Below are 16,357 nucleotides of genomic sequence, written 5' to 3'. Positions count from 1 at the left end.
GGATCCTTGTGTGTACATACAGTATTCTTGTGAACAGCCTGTGTGTGGTTGCATGTGGGGGCATTTGTGTGTGCATTACCCATGCGCCTATCCATTTACTATGTTCTTGTGCTTGTGTGCACAGTAAAATACTATTAATTTGAACTCTGATGAGTGTAAATATGGAACCAAATGGACCCTTACAACTGTTACAAGTCCATTTGATTCCATTTGTACACACTTCAGAGTTACATTAACACTAAGGACTTTTACTGTGTAGTTGTGTGTTAAAGCTGCAATCCGCAAGGCTCATGTCCTACCCGAGAATCGAACTTGGTTCTCACGAGTGCCGAATTTTCTACTCCCGAGCTATAACGGAAAGCTCATTTAGGAAGGCGAGATGTTACTCTTTGAGCTTCATGCAATACCTCTTGCCTACCAGTAGTGGTCCTACCCGACCACAGGAGCAGTGAGACCACCTCCAACCACCGTTGTAGTTCTATTTTATTAGCATACTCTTCCTACCACCTTCAGATAAAATGTTTTATTCCAAAAAATAAGTCATGGAGTGCAGCTTTAACTCGGCCAACGTCACTGTCGGCCAGAAACCTCATATGTCCATTAATGTTTTTTTTTGTGTAAATTGATGCCTTACTTCATCATACAAAAGTGTTTCACGAAATTTGTGAAAATAGTAGCTCTACAAGCTCACAACGCGCCGCATCCAGACGCGTTGTGAGCTTGTAGATCGGCTATTTTCACTAATTTCTTTTTTAATAATAAACGAACGGTGTTGGGACATACTGTAAGAGGTTTCACCCGACGGCGACACTGATATCATTATCGTGGGAGGGACTGACAGATGCTCCAGATTTTGAGGGGTACCTGTGCTTTCAGCAGATACGACCCTCCTAGTGGCACATGCACTTTTTCTGCACATTTTTCTCTTCTCATACATATTCTTCAGTGGCCCGAGGCCATAGGGGTGGCGTGGCCATATGGCTTAATGAATAAAGCACCATCCACTTGCACCATATGCTCCAAACACACTGATGCAGTCATTTCAGGAGAGGAGCGGTGCCCCATCTTGCCTGGAAGGCATCAATGTGCAATATCCTCATGCTAAATACATTACATAACAGTACAGTGCGTTGCATAAGTATTAGGACAGCATCACACTTTTTGGGGGGGCTCAACAGTGTCCTTGTAATCGATAACGTACAGTTAGGTGGACCCCCTCTGTACCGTATCCTGCTTATTACATGGTTATGAACAAATTCAATCATTTGAAACAAAATATAACATTTTCAAAAGATTTTATTAGCCCATAAGCTTCTACTTCCATAGCAACGTAAAGAGAGGCAGAACTGTGGTCTGCTATTTCCGAAATATCAGACCACAGAATGCCTTTTTTGACCAATTAGAACTGAGTATTCAACAAAGCCGTATATTAAAGAAAAGTCTACGTACAGTATATATACATAATATACACACAGTGGAAGAAACATTCCTTTTTCTAGATTACATAATGTCATCAGTATTCTTATGTTTTATTTTCAGTTGACTGTATTCGGCAATACTGTGCTGTGGTCTAGTGATTCATGTGCTGAGCTTCAGCTCATGGTAAATTCATGACCTGAATTGAAGAGTGTCAGGTCAGGGCATATTCTCTCCTGGTATTTATTTCTCTCTCTGCCTTTAAGAACCCTTAAATAAAACCTCTCCACACAGAACGGTTAAACGTAGCATCAAATGTTGTTCAGTTATCCATGTGGAGGAAAGGAAAGACAAGGGAGGAAAAAAAGGTTTTACAAAAGGTTACAAACTAATATTTCTGTATTAGAATGACGCTGTTATGTTGAGAAACACTTGTCTCTCTATTTAGTGGTGTTGGATATTGTTATGTTAAGTATCACTGGTCTCTATTAGCGGTGTTGGTTTATATTATGTTAAGTATCACTGGTCTCTATTAGCGGTGTTGGTTTATATTGTCATGTTAAGAATCACTGATCTCTATTAGTGGTGTTGGTTTATATTGTCATGTTAAGAATCACTGATCTCTATTAGTGGTGTTGGTTTATATTGTCATGTTAAGAATCACTGGTCTCTATTAGTGGTGTTGGTTTATAATATAAACCAACACCACTAATAGAGACCAGTGATTCTTAACATGACAATATAAACTTTATATTGTCATGTTAAGAATCACTGGTCTCTATTAGTGGTGTTGGTTTATATTGTCATGTTAAGAATCACTGGTCTCTATTAGTGGTGTTGGTTTATATTGTCATGTTAAGAATCACTGGTCTCTATTAGTGGTGTTGGTTTATATTGTCATGTTAAGTATCACTGGTCTCTATTAGTGGTGTTGGTTTATATTGTCATGTTAAGAATCACTGGTCTCTATTAGTGGTGTTGGTTTATATTGTCATGTTAAGAATCACTGGTCTCTATTAGTGGTGTTGGTTTATATTGTCATGTTAAGAATCACTGGTCTCTATTAGTGGTGTTGGTTTATATTGTCATGTTAAGAATCACTGGTCTCTATTAGTGGTGTTGGTTTATATTGTCATATTAACAATCACTGGTCTCTATTACTGGTGTTGGTTTATATTGTTATGTTAAGAATCACTGGTCTCTATTAGTGGTGTTGGTTTGTAGAGAGAAAGCGGCTCTAATGGTCAACAAGAGACTGACATTTTGGCAGTTGGTGATATTGTCATTGATTTGGATGCAAGGTGTTAGGGAGCCTTTGTTGTTCTCTGTTATTCTCCTCTTACCTCAAACAGTTTAGCCTTGGCAGAGCTCCCTGAGTTGACGGCACAGAGTCAATAAGAGGCTTAATCCCAGCCACATTATTGCTTGAATTCATACCGGCACAAAATAACTGCAATTGCCTTTCCTAGCAATTACTGTGCATATACCTGTGGTGCCAACAACAAACAGTTACCGACCTTCAGGCAAAGTGCCACACATAGCCCGAGTTCTGTTTCCCCCCTCAGGTCGTATGCCAGTATATCTCTTAATTAATGAAGTTCTACTCTCAGCGGCAACTTTTAACTCTTTGCATCTAGGTGCAAACTAAACTCTCCTCCCTGCTCCTTGTGTGCTCCTGTACTTTTTTTTTTTTTTTTTACAACTCTCGTCAAGTGAATGTGCAACTAGGGCAAGCTCAGCTTGGCAAGGTTTATGCTAACTACTGCCCTGCTTCCATATTTCCCTATGCTCTCCTCCAAACACTCACAGACTCAACTCGTTCAGACATCTTCCTCACAGACATTGTATACACGCTCGAGTCGCGCACGCATACACACACACACAGTCTCACACACACAGTCTCTCACACACACACACACACACACACACACACACACACACACACACACACACACACACACACACACACACACACACACACACACACGCACTGTCTCACACACTGTCTCTCTGTCTCTCTCTAACCACTCTCTAACCTTACGTGTCCCTGCAGACTGTATCTGATAAACTCTCCAGTAGTCAGAGCGGAGAACCTACGTTTTAAGGAGGATGGCGTCCGTGACGTGCTGAAGGACGTGTTCCTGCCCTGGTACAACGCCTATCGCTTCCTGGTGCAGAATGTGCATCGGCTGGACAAGGTACAAACGTACACATCGTCGCTGTTGTCAGGCAGAAACCTCATATATCTGTATTTCAACTTTTTATGTATTTTTGTAAATTTACGCTCTACTTCATCATGCAAAAGTAGTGAAAATAGCCGATCTGAAAGCTCACAACACGTCGCGAAGCGACGCGTTGTGAGCTTGTAGATCGGCTGTTTTCGCTATTTTAAAATGTTTTGGACACAATATGTTTTGGACACAATATGATACACCACACCACCACCATATACTGTCTTCTCAACATGTACACTTATACAAGCCGAACCACCACACACAGAAAAGAATAAAAACAACAACACAGCAGCAACAACAACAAACAAGACACTTAACAGCTCCCTGTCGAGTGCTCATCTGAACAAACCACCTGTTGGGTGAATGCAGAAAAGCAACTTCACCCGTGGGACAATATTTGTTTATCTGTTAATTTATACGGATCCCCATTAGCTGATTGCCTTAACAAGACAATAATATACATTAACAACAATAGAAAATATCACAGTGTATCACAAAGAAATACTAAAAACAACCAAAAAATACATTTTACAAAAGTCAAAGTATCACATAAAAAGAGATATCAACAGAGATACAACAGATTTAAAAAAGTAGCGCGAAAGGGCCTGCTCTGTGTGGAGTTTGCATGTTCTCCCCGTGTCTCCTAGGGTAGTTAATACCCTCACAAAAAACATGTAGTAATCCTGGTCACTATACTGCCTCCCCCTGGTCAGCCGGGGCCCCTGATGGGGGGGGAAGGGAACTGGTTGGAATAACGTGTTCCTTCCACGCGCTACGTCCAACCAGGGAAACTCCCCCCTGTCAGGTGACAAGAAGGTCAGTTGGCTCTCATGCATTGAAGGAGGCATGAGCTCGGCCCTGGCCTCCCTAGGCTCGTGGGGGGAGTGTAGTGCCCAGGATCACTTAGCAAATTGGCACCGGGGGAAAAAAAGGGTTACAAAATTGAGGGATAAAAAATAATAATACATATATATTTAAAAAAAAGAAAAAAAAATAGCACTATCAATCTGGTATGTAAGAAAGATGTTATTGTATGTCTTGTACAATATACTCCTTTTTCGTGTGTATGTGCAAAACATTTGTGTGTGTGTGTGTGTGGCCATTAAGGAGCAGGACGTCCAGTTCCTGTACAATGAGAACACAGCAAAGCAGAGTGATAACATCATGGATAAATGGATCCAGTCCTTCACACAGTCTCTCATCCAGTTCTTCAAGGAGGAGATGGACGGTGAGTCATCATCATCATTAGCTTTGGGATTTTAACGATACCTGTCCCTTAACGATTACCTCTTTATGGTTCCCTTTAACGATTCCTATAGGGGGTTCCAAATGGACCCTTAAAGGTCTGTAACAATGAGTTATAATGGTGCTTTAAATTAAAAAAGTTTGAGAATCACCGTAGTCTAATTGTATAGCAGACGTTAAGTCAGCGTACCAACTCTGACAGTGGGATAAAACTGACTCCAGAAACGGTTCCTGTTCCTCAATGTTGGATCCTGTTCCGGATCCAAACCCTAATCATCATTCTTATGACATTGAATCACTTAAATGAGTTTTATTGAAGAGTGAAGGAGTTTCACACACTGGCATTGCTCGCAGATTACCTCTAAAATGTAATCTTGTAGTCTTCTTCAGGCATTAATGTTGCAACAGTTGCGTTAACCACTGTAATTTTAATTGTACTGTTTGACCCCAGGAAAAAATGTCGCTGCTGAGGCAATGACTAATGGGCATCTGAAATAAACAATAAACCATTCTTGAATGTTAAATATTCTTGAATTACTTCTTTTTTTTAATAAAAAAAAGATGATATTTCCGCTTGTAATGACCCCAAACTGGGATGCCAGGTTGAAAGTTGTTAAGTTGTGGAATTTTGGATGCTACGGCAGGGTGCAGTAGTCCTTCACGCTCCAACATAATGTTTCTTTTTTTTCTTTGTTCTGCACACCTGCCAAAAACTAATCTTTTTCAGGTGTGCAAAAAGTTACTTTTTTCACGATTCTCGACTCTATTCTCACGATTATCTTTTATTGCCAATAGTATTGCATTAACATTGTGTTGTTTTCACGTTGGCAATAGATGCTGAAGTATTTAATGCCAAGGAAGCTCATTTGAATTTTGTTGTGAATTTTGTTGTGTTTAAAATAGAAAGCAAGTCGAAATTTTATTAGAAGGGTGGCACGGTGCAAGGTTTCAGATCTGCTATTTCTGCGGAATGTTCGCCCCCAGAATAGGGACGCTAGGTTTCAAGTGGTTAGAAGGAAAAAGGATGATTTTCTCTCAATACCCGCTGTACTCACCTTTTTGGCTCAGGAATTCTGCACAGTGCATCGATACCACCCTTTTTTAGGAGGCCATCTCTCCCTCTTAAGTAGAAATGGCAGCCGTCAGTACTGTGATTTTGATGTGACTGTGGTTAATCCCCTGCATTGCAGCATACCGTCTGTACACTGTGGTGCCACGGCTCGTCAAGTTTGTGGACATGCTCACCAACTGGTACGTGAGGACCAACCGTCGCCGTCTCAAGGTGAGGAGCTTACAGCTGTGCGTGTATCTTTGTGTGTTAGGGCTGGGCGATAGGGCCAAAATCACAATATTTTTAACCAAATACCTTTATTGATATTGTGGAGAATGTTTACTTAACCCATTAAGACCTGAGGCCGATCTACAAAATGTCTAAATTTTTAGACATTTAATCATCAGTTATAGCAGGGTGGTATGAACTGGTGCAGACAACTACAACACCTAGAAAATGGTTCTTATCCAATACTTTGGATACGGCATCTGAATACACAATATAACTCCTCACTTGGTTAGTTGTACAGTGTAAATGATTAACTCATTCACTGCCATTGAAGAGTCATTCCAATCCAAGGCTCAGAGCGCCATTGACGTATCGTTTGTCATTTGTTGTTTTCAGTTGTTTACGATAGAGGGTGCTCTTCCGCAACCTTTGAGTGTACCTAGGACTACCGAAGAAAAATACACCCGGAAATCACGTGATCCGAACAAATTCCAGCCCGTCCGATCTAATGTTATCAGATTTTTTTTGGTGAAAACAAGCTATATTTAACTGCCGATAACTAAAGAACGGAAGATCGCGGTTAAGAATGAGACCCTCGTCTTTACCCCCAGACATCTGATGTTTACACCTTCTCAGGAAAAAAAATTCTGTGGGTCTCGAAAGATACTAAAAATGCTCAAAAACGCTGGCAGTGGCTGCAGACTGTTCTGAAAGTGAATGAATGAGTTAAGGCAGAAACATACAAACATGAGTTTGTATGGCTCTATGATCAACCAGACACAAGAACGGAAAGACAGACAAACAAGCCTATCGCGTATCCAGGGGCAGGATGCGCAGTGGTGCGATGCCCGCTGCTACGTGGTACAGTAGCAGAACACTAAAATGAAAACAAACCCATTTGTTTCTCTGTACTTTATACAGCGGAGAGGGACGATAGCCAACCTGCATTATACGGCCAGTTAACTCACACGCACATTTAGTTTACATAGAGGCTGAAATGAAACAAACAAGTCAAGTTCATGACCATGGTATGCCGCAGGCAATCACTCACACAGCAGCAAGAGGGAGAGGCATACCTGCGCTGACTGCCCAACAGGCAGGTTTTGGTAAAAGAAAACTTTAGCTGAAAACAATCGCACACTGTGGAGACACCGAACATGGGCAAAATATCCTGCTGCCTTTATACTGCGGGCATTCGTCCCACTGATGAGTGGGTGTAGAATATGCGCAGAGATGGCATAGGGCAATGCCTATCCTGCTACACCTATATAAGAACTAAGTGGATAAAGGCAAATAATACAACAGCTATGTTAGTCATGTTCAGAAAATTGCATCACTTCACTGTAATGCAGCCTTTAAAACCAGACACTTTTGACACTTTTGCGATGTCACGATATCACCATATCCAAAATCACAGACGATCTCTAGTCTCATATCATGATAGCAATATAATATAAATATCGCCCTAGTGTGTGTGTGTCTGTCCCAGGAGAGGTGCCAGTTCCTGGTTTTAAAAGCCCTGGCCACAGGAACATACAGGTGATGCAACTGCAGGGGATAACGTTCAACCAGTGTGGTTTCTCTGTCATCAGAAAATGTCCTTGAAACGTGTTTTGCATGTCCCTAAGCCTCATGGGTATGGACGTACAGGAGATGTGAATAATTAATTCAGAAGTCGGTTATAGTCGTTAAGTAAATTATGTTAGGCTTAATAGTCTTTTGGAATTCAATATATTCCAGTTGCCATCCTGTTTCTCCTCTATGGTCATTTCTGTGGCAGCCATTTTGTGGCCATAGCCACTTAAGCCCTGAATACTTTGGTATACGCCAAACAGCGAAAATAGCCGATATACATTATAAATATTTTTTTTTACAGATGTTTGTCTTATTTTCACAAGATGTTTGTCTCTTTTCACCAAATTGTCTATTTTCACCTATTATGTGGGTAGACCATGCATGTTACTCAATATTGATTCTGTTTTTGATTGCTGATCTGCGTGTGTGTGAACCCTGCAGGGAGAGAGTGGTGCTGGGGACTGCCTGTGGGCGCTCGAGACCCTCTTCAGCGTTCTCTTCTCCATGTGCAGGCTGATGGTGAGTCACTGTGTGTGTGTGTATGTGTGGTTACGTGCCTGTGAGTGCTTGTGTGCGTCCTTGAGCGAGGCTTCGAGAGGATGCTAGAGAGAGATCCTTTGTGCTTACTGTACGTTCTGCATTCTCACCTTTGTGTGTGTGTGCGCTTACAATGGAAAGACGTTTTCAATGTGTGAGCGAGAAATGGTGTTTGCGTGTTTACACAGTAAAATCCTCAGTGTTAATGTAACTCACAAGTGTGTATAAATGGATCCATTTTCATTTTGTACACTATTTGAAGTATGCATATTTTTTCTTTTTCTTTTTTCTTTTCCCCCCAATTTAGTGATTATTTTGCCAATTCTGGCAATTTTCCCCTCACGTGTAGTCATTTAGTCACTGCTTAAACCTACAGCTGGTCATGTGGGAGGGTGTAGAGTAGACGAGCACATCTCGTCCGATACACATAAAGTCACCAGCTGCTTCTTTTCACCTGACAGTGAGGAGTTTTACCAAAGAAAATGTAATATAAGTAGGGATGAGTAACGTTCACATTTGAACTGATACGGATACGGTACCCGGTACCTGGAATTCCATACAATACTGAAGACGGTACCTCTTATTCGGTAATAAAGACTATTATTATATCATTTTTTTTTACCCTTTTCTGTATTTTACAGAAAGACAGATTAACATCATCTTAGTAGTCAACATCATAATAGCAGGCCTAGTCATGCTGATGTAACTATTTTGATTCCTATTGCCTAACTACTGTTACTATTGTATATAAGTGTTTGTCTGCTATAGATTATACACATAACAGCTAAAGGGCTATGGATACTGTTGAAGGCTTATTATTATTAATTATTATTACTAGGCTATTATTATCTTTATTATTCCCGATCATGAACACTCGTCTATATTCAACTTTAGCTGGTGAGCTAAAACATGGTTGAACATTTTTGTTTCAACTCATCGATTACTTTTTCCAGACGTTCGGAACTATTTGTTGCATACGCATACCGAGACTACATTTCCTTTTTTGATACGATGCAGAAAAAGGTACAGAAAGGATATTAGATCGTCCCCTCTTAACAACACGAAGCAAACTAGTCTTGATGCTCACAGCTCGCGGCAGCTGCAGCTGTGCAGCGAGTGGAGGGGGAGATCACAGACGAGGCTAGTGTGAGAGTAGAAGTCAGGATCCTAATAAACATTTCATCCTCCAAAGTTTTTGGCCATTTTCCGACTACTTAAAGTACCGTCTTCGGTATTCAAACCTAAATATAAGGCTATAAAGCAGAAAAACACGCTATCCGTCCTAGTTCCACACCCCACTCAACAGATGCCCTGACCAACCTTAAGTGCAGCGACAGAGCTCTCCCTTCCCGCCTGGCTGCCCACCGTTTGAACATAGGCATTTGCGTTCGTCGTAGCCAGATGCACCGTGGAGGATTCGACCCCTAGTCTCTTTGGTGATGGTGGGCAGAATCTTGACCCCTATGCCACCCATAAGCCCCTCTTCGGAGTTAAATTAACTTTAGATTTTACTGTGTGTATACTGTATGTGTGTTCATGAGGAATATATGAGCTGTAGGAGGTTTTATTTATAACACTTTGACTTGAGGCCGGTTGCACGTGCGGGGAGATGCAAGCTAAGGGCACGTTGATCTTCTGTAAGCTAGATCAATACAAATGAACTTATGACCTAATGACGTTTCTTTAGTGTTAGAAATACAAAACACATCACATTGAAATTACCCTCGCTACAGCAAACCAGCATTTGAACTTTTGTGCCGACTGCAAGACCGCAAAAACAAATGCATTTTAATGAACTGGCTTGGTATCCTCCTGAGAATTCAGTCCCTTCATTACAGAGACAAAGGGAATATAATTAATCTCCATTTCTCTTTGCCTCTTTTTCCTTCCTCCTTTATCTCTTTCCTTATCTCTCCCTCCATTTTTTTTTATTTTCTCTCTTGCTTTTCTTTCTGTCCCTCAGGCTCCCCTCACTCCGTTCATCACAGAGATGATGTACCAGAACCTGGTTCACCTCATTGACCCAGCCTCTGTGGAGGAGAAGGACAGCAGCAGCATCCACTATCTCATGCTGCCCCAAGTCAGGTTGGGACAGCCTCTTTGATAATCCCCCTTAAGCGAGTGATGTGAAAATGTCCAATAGTAGGATAATTGTCTCCGCCAGGCCGAAGGCGTGGCCGAGACTATGTTTTCGCGACCATGCATGTGTACGTCTGTGTGTGAGCAGCTAATCTCCGGCACCATTGGACCGATCGGCGTGAAACTGTGCATGTTCACTCCCTGGAGACCAAAGCAGAACCTCTTTCTTTCGGTTATAGCGCCACCAAAAGCCGATTTCTGCAAAATTACATCCTATATATTACTCCTACAGATTTTGTCCAAACATCACGCAAATCGGTACACATTATCTCTGTAGTCACGTGATCAAGACGGATCTGTAAACATTTTAATATTCCATCCTAATTAGCTAAGATTGGCTTCTAAAGTTTGCAGGAGTGGCCCGTTTTCAACAAAATGCCTCAAATCATAAACACAGCGTCCGATTGCGCGCACATTCCCACAAGGCCTAGGAAGAAACGCCACCCTACATTTTTCTAATCGGCCTCATGGTGGCGCTATAACAGTCCGATTAATGTTTTGGCCTATAACTCTTGAACCGTAGATCATACAATCAAAAAGATTGTTCCCCTGAATTACTTCATTATGCAACTCCCCTAATTTCACCTGACAATATTAACACCATTTTGCGTTTTCTGTACTCCTAACGATTCTGTCCAAACATCACCCAAATTTGTACACCTTATCTCTGTAGTCATGTGATCAAGATGTTTCTGTCAGATTTTTCGGACTCTATTCCGATTGAATACAATTGGCTTTCAAAGTTTGCTGGAGGGGTCCGTTTTGTACCACATGCTACAGTCCCAGTAGGCCACGGAAGCCTCTACACCAAATGTTTCAACTTGTCCTCTTATAGCGCCACCAGGAGGCCGATCTTTTTCTCATATTCCATTCCGATTGCCTATGATGGCATTCAAAGTTTGCGGGGGTGGCCCGTTTTTCACAAAATGCGACACATGATGCAGCGCCTGATTTCTGCAGGTCCCAAGGGGACTCGTAAGCCATGCGTGCATGTTCCAACCCAAGGCAACGCATGCATGTATCATGCAAATCCGTCGTGGCCAGGCGGGCACCGCAATCCTGGCAGGCAAACACCCTTGTGATACGACACACTGAGCAATGTATCAACGAGAAACGCTAGCGAAGCGTGGGGGAAAACAACAGTGAAAAACCCCAGTGTATATTTTCCTAGACCGCTGTATATGTTATCACCTGACTGCACGTCTAGCCCGTGGCAATAGACCGGGAGGAAAAACTAGCAACGTACTAACAAGAAGCTAGTAAGCGTGGAAAAAACAACAGTGAAAAACCCCTGTGTATATTTTCCCAGACCCGCTATACATATATTATCACTCGACCGCACGTATAGCCCGTGGCAATAGACCGGGAGGAAATTGTGTGTCTCAACCAAATGTACGCTACCGTTAGGTCAACAGGACTCGGACCTACCAGTGAACACACAAGGCTAACACTGCACGCTATCACCAGGTCGAGAGGGCTCAGACCTGTTGCGTGAAAAAAACGCACATTGCTAACACTATTGGTCAAATCACTCGCCAAGGTTGGAGGGAACTCCCAACCAAATCCGGCAGTTTGTTATATAACAAAGCGGCAACGCCGCATCGAGGAGGAAAAAAAACACTTATTATTTTTTTTACTCACATGCGTTCTCACTCGGGGAAAGGCTGCTAGCCGCTTGAGCTAGGCTAACGTAGCTTCCCACAACTCGTTACAGGGAAAGCGCAGTGTCCACACCGAGACAGACGGGAGTGTTTTTTGGATAAAGGACAAGGAAAAAACCCTAGCGCTACAACACAGGTTTTGACCGGACAGTGTGTCGCCTGTACGTACACGTCGAAAACAATTATCGACACAACCCCTAAACGAGATGGCACAATGCCAAACCGAGCGGGGTGAAAACAGATGCACTCAGAGGTGGAGAAAGCTCCGCCAAGCTATGTGAATAGCTGCGAGTTTCCTTCTGCGTAGGGCTTGTCGGTCGTACAACTGTAGATCGTACAATCAACATATTTTTTTCCCTGGATTCCTCGGATCATGACGCAATTTATAGGCAAATGTTTTGCCATAGTGCATTTTCTTCAAAACACACTATACTGTATGTTATTACTCCTACATATTTTGTCCAAAACTTACAGAAATCGGTACACATTATCTCTGGGGTATTTTTCAGATCTCATTCCAATTGGCTAAGACTGCCTTCCAAAGTTTGCGGGCTCGGGTAGGCAACCCGGCCTGGTGGAAACCTGTAGTTAAGAATCTTTTCATTCTGCAATATGTCTGTTGACATTTGTGGGCTGGTTGGTGGTGTTCCCCCCCCCCCCCCCCCCCCCAGTAGCTGTTCTCTTTGTGTTTTGTCCAGCTTTGTGTCATGTGGTCACTGCGGACAGCTAGCTGTCATTTAGTACCAGCGTTGTTCTTTCTTGCGGGCCCCAACCACCTCTGCGCATACAAAGCATCGTGTTCTTGTCAGACTGTATTTACACTGATTCAGTCTACTTTATATTCTGCCATTTGCTGCTAAGACCAATATGTTCCCTTTAGTTGTCCTCATTGTAAGCAGGATTATTGTCTCCGCCAGGCCGAAAGGCATGGCGAGAGAGTATGTTTTACCCCCCGTCCGTCCGTCCGTCCGTCCGTCCGTCCGTCCGTCCGTCCGTCCGTCCGTCCGTCCGTCCGTCCGTGTGTCCGTCATTTTGTGTACAGCTAATCTCTGGCACCGTTGGCTTGATCGCAGCGAAACTGTGCACACACACTCCCTGGATGCTAGAGCAGAACCTCTGCTCCAAATTTTTCACATGGGACTTTTATAGCGCCACCAGGAGGCCAATTTGTGCAAAACACATTTTTGGACAGTACTCCTACAGATTTTGGCCAAAAATCCCGCAAATCGGTACACAGTATCTCTATAGTCATTAAAAGAAATGGCTCATTTCAGATTTTTCATATTCCATCCTGATTGGCAAAAATTGGCTTTCAAAGTTTGCAGGAGTACTCCGTTTCGAACAAAATGCCTCAAATCATGAACACAGCATGCAATTTCTGTGAAATTTTGCACACACATTCCCATTAGGCCGAGGAAGAAATGCCATTTGAAAATGTTCAAATCAGCCTCATGGTGGCGCTGTAACAGGCCGATTCGTGTTTTTACCTATAACTGCACCGATCAGTGTAAAACTTTGTATGCACACTCTCTAAAGGCCAAGGAAAAACCTTTGCCCTGCATTTTTCACATTTGCCTTTTATAGCGCCACCAGGAGGCAGACTTATGTAAAACAATTTTTTTGATATTAAGCCTTCAGATTTGATCAAAATTTCACGCAAATCGGTACACATGATCTCTATAGTCATGTGATCAAGACGGATCTGTTTGATTTTTCATATTCCATCCTGATTGGCTAACATTGACATGTAATGTTTGCAGGAGTGGCCCGTTTTGAACAAAATGCCGCAAATCATGAACGCAGCGTCCGATTGCGGTGAAACTTTGAATGCACATTTTCACTACGTTGAGGAACAAATGCCACCCTTTTAACATTGGCCTGTTATAGCGCCACCAGCAGGTCAAATTTAGCAAAACACATTTTTAGAACAAAATGCCTCAAATCATGCATTGCCGTGCACGGCCTAGGAATAAATGGCACCCTTTTCACATTGGCCTATTATAGCGCCACCAGGAGGCCAAAATAACCTACCTGACCTGGCGGAGACCTGTGCTCCGAGGAGCACTTTTTCTAGTTTTTGCTTGTTTTCTGAAGAATGATTGCATTTTTTTGCTGGAATAAGTTGTCATATGTGTGCAGCTAATATAACTCATAGGTCTTTCTTGTGGTATCACGAAAAGGAATCACAGAAGATGCATTTTCCACTGCTGCACGCAAAACCAGCCTCTTACTAAAACAACTAGAATAGATAACGTGGATAGCAAGTACAAATATACGAATTATTTAACCCGTCTTTAAGTGTGTGCACACACTCCTGCGGCCTTCTTGTTAGTTTCAGAATATACAGCTATCTTTAAAAAGTCTAAATAAAGTCACAGGTCCATCAATTATCCTGCTTAGTGTTTTTATCTGGGGGTGGCACAGTGTTGTCCTTTTTGAAGGAGGGATGGAGGGAGATTGAAAGGGGGGAGCGACTGACAAAGAGTGACAAACAGAACTGAATAACACAGCTCGAGGCCCATCTTGATCATCAGCATAGTGTGTTAATTTCCCAGCTGTAAGAGCGTCTGCTAAATGCCTAAAATAAATGCTGCTAAATGCCAATTTGTTCAGAATCAAACATGTTTGTTCACACTGTAGCCTCCAGGAACAAATATTGAATTATTATAAATAATATGAAATTTTTGCTTTTTTGCTAAAATATAAAAGCGATCAATGATTTAGTGCACCTCATGGACACACTCAGCGCATCAATGGGTAAAGTTTCCTTAAAGCGTTGTTATTTTAACCAATCTTTTGTATGGTAAAGTATGTGGTGTGGTGGTTTGAGGTAGTCTCCCTACTCTTAACACCCTGTTTTGGGGTAGGAACACTACTGGTTGACAAGTGGTATTGCATGGAGCTCAAAGAGTAATATTTCCTCTGCCCAAATGGGCTTTCCATCTCAGCTCAGCAGTAGAAATTTCGGCACTCACGTTGGAGCCCCGGGTTCATTTCCTGGGTAGGACATAACTCTAGCACATAGCAGCTTTAATTCAGAAAATCAAAATGCTGCTTAAAAACTACAGAGTGCTCAAGCAAATACCCAGAAGATGCTCTTTAGTATGCAGATATCAGAAAGAAGGAGGTACAGTCAGGTAGCTCTTCTGGTAGCAGACATTATAAAAAAAACTATATTACTTGGCCATTGTATACAATTACAAACCCACACTGGCCTTTGTCAGGGCTAACATAGTAAACATATCCACAGGTAGTATAAATGGGTTTGCAGCTCAATGTTTGGAGCTCCACAATGATTCAATTATCCATTCATTGAAACTCTGCCTAAGACTGAAAGACAGTCCACAGAGAAATGACAATAGAACAAAAATGTATGTACAAAGTCAATACTAATATACTGTACATACAACAAATAAACAACAAAATATGCTCTAGCATAGACCGACTGTATCATTCAAACAACTTTTAAGTCTAAAAATCTACTCTAGATTGTTTTAGTTTGAGACGTCGTCACCTCTTCTATCTGGTCCCATTTTCTCGAAAGGTCTGAGAAGCAGCGCATAATTATCTCAGCCATGTTGCATCATCCTTTAACAAGTATACTGCAAATGTTATCTGCAGAGTTACACGAAAAGGAGTCTGCATGGTTTCAAAAAATAAGTAAACTAATTGGTTGACACACATTCCCTGAGCTTTGTGGACGCATTCAGCCCGTCTGCTTTATTAACTGTATTTCCTACCTACTGACAACCGGGTGACAGCATCACCCTCTCCCAAAGGTCAGCCACCAATCAGACAGTGCCAGCAGCTGTGCCTCAATCAACTCATTAAATGATTGGCTGTCCCTGGTGTCCCTTTGACTACAATGTGATGTACCTTAATCATACTTACACACTCTGTCTCTCTCACACACACACACACACACACACGATTTACAGTCGGGATTTAGACAGTCGCACTCTACTGAGTCCTGTCTATTATACCTGACCGACATGATTAAAAAGGAAGTTGACGGAGGCAGGTACTGTGGAATGGCCATGCTTGACCTCCAGAAGGCCTTCGACACAGTGAATCACCAGATTTTATTATATAAATTAAAGGCCATAGGTTTTAAAAGGGAGGCTCTGTCATTGATACAGTCTTATCTGTCAGATAGATTTCAAATGGTCGAAACAGGGGGTTTGCTCTCCGAGCCAAAGAAACTCACCTGCGGAGTTCCTCAAGGAAGCATAATAGGTCCTTTATTATTTTTGTTGTACATTAACGACATG

At 42.1% G+C, this 16,357-nt stretch overlaps 1 protein-coding gene across 1 annotated transcript in view; it reads left to right on the top strand.

Moving 5' to 3' along the window:
• Positions 1–16,357, top strand: part of iars1 (isoleucyl-tRNA synthetase 1) — a 76,046-nt gene that overhangs the window by 38,899 nt on the left and 20,790 nt on the right. Inside the window, exons 19-23 of the mRNA XM_080423051.1 lie at positions 3,470–3,614; positions 4,758–4,878; positions 6,086–6,177; positions 8,191–8,268; positions 10,250–10,371. Of these exons, the coding sequence (XP_080279177.1) occupies positions 3,470–3,614; positions 4,758–4,878; positions 6,086–6,177; positions 8,191–8,268; positions 10,250–10,371 (558 nt within the window). The remainder of the gene's footprint in view (positions 1–3,469; positions 3,615–4,757; positions 4,879–6,085; positions 6,178–8,190; positions 8,269–10,249; positions 10,372–16,357) is intronic.

The sequence above is a fragment of the Gymnoscopelus braueri genome (assembly GCF_963280865.1).
Source record: "Gymnoscopelus braueri genome assembly, chromosome: 3".
NCBI classification, from domain to species: Eukaryota; Metazoa; Chordata; class Actinopteri; order Myctophiformes; family Myctophidae; genus Gymnoscopelus; species Gymnoscopelus braueri.
The sequence above is the reverse complement of the archived record's forward strand: the minus strand, read 5'-3'. Positions and strand labels throughout refer to the sequence as shown.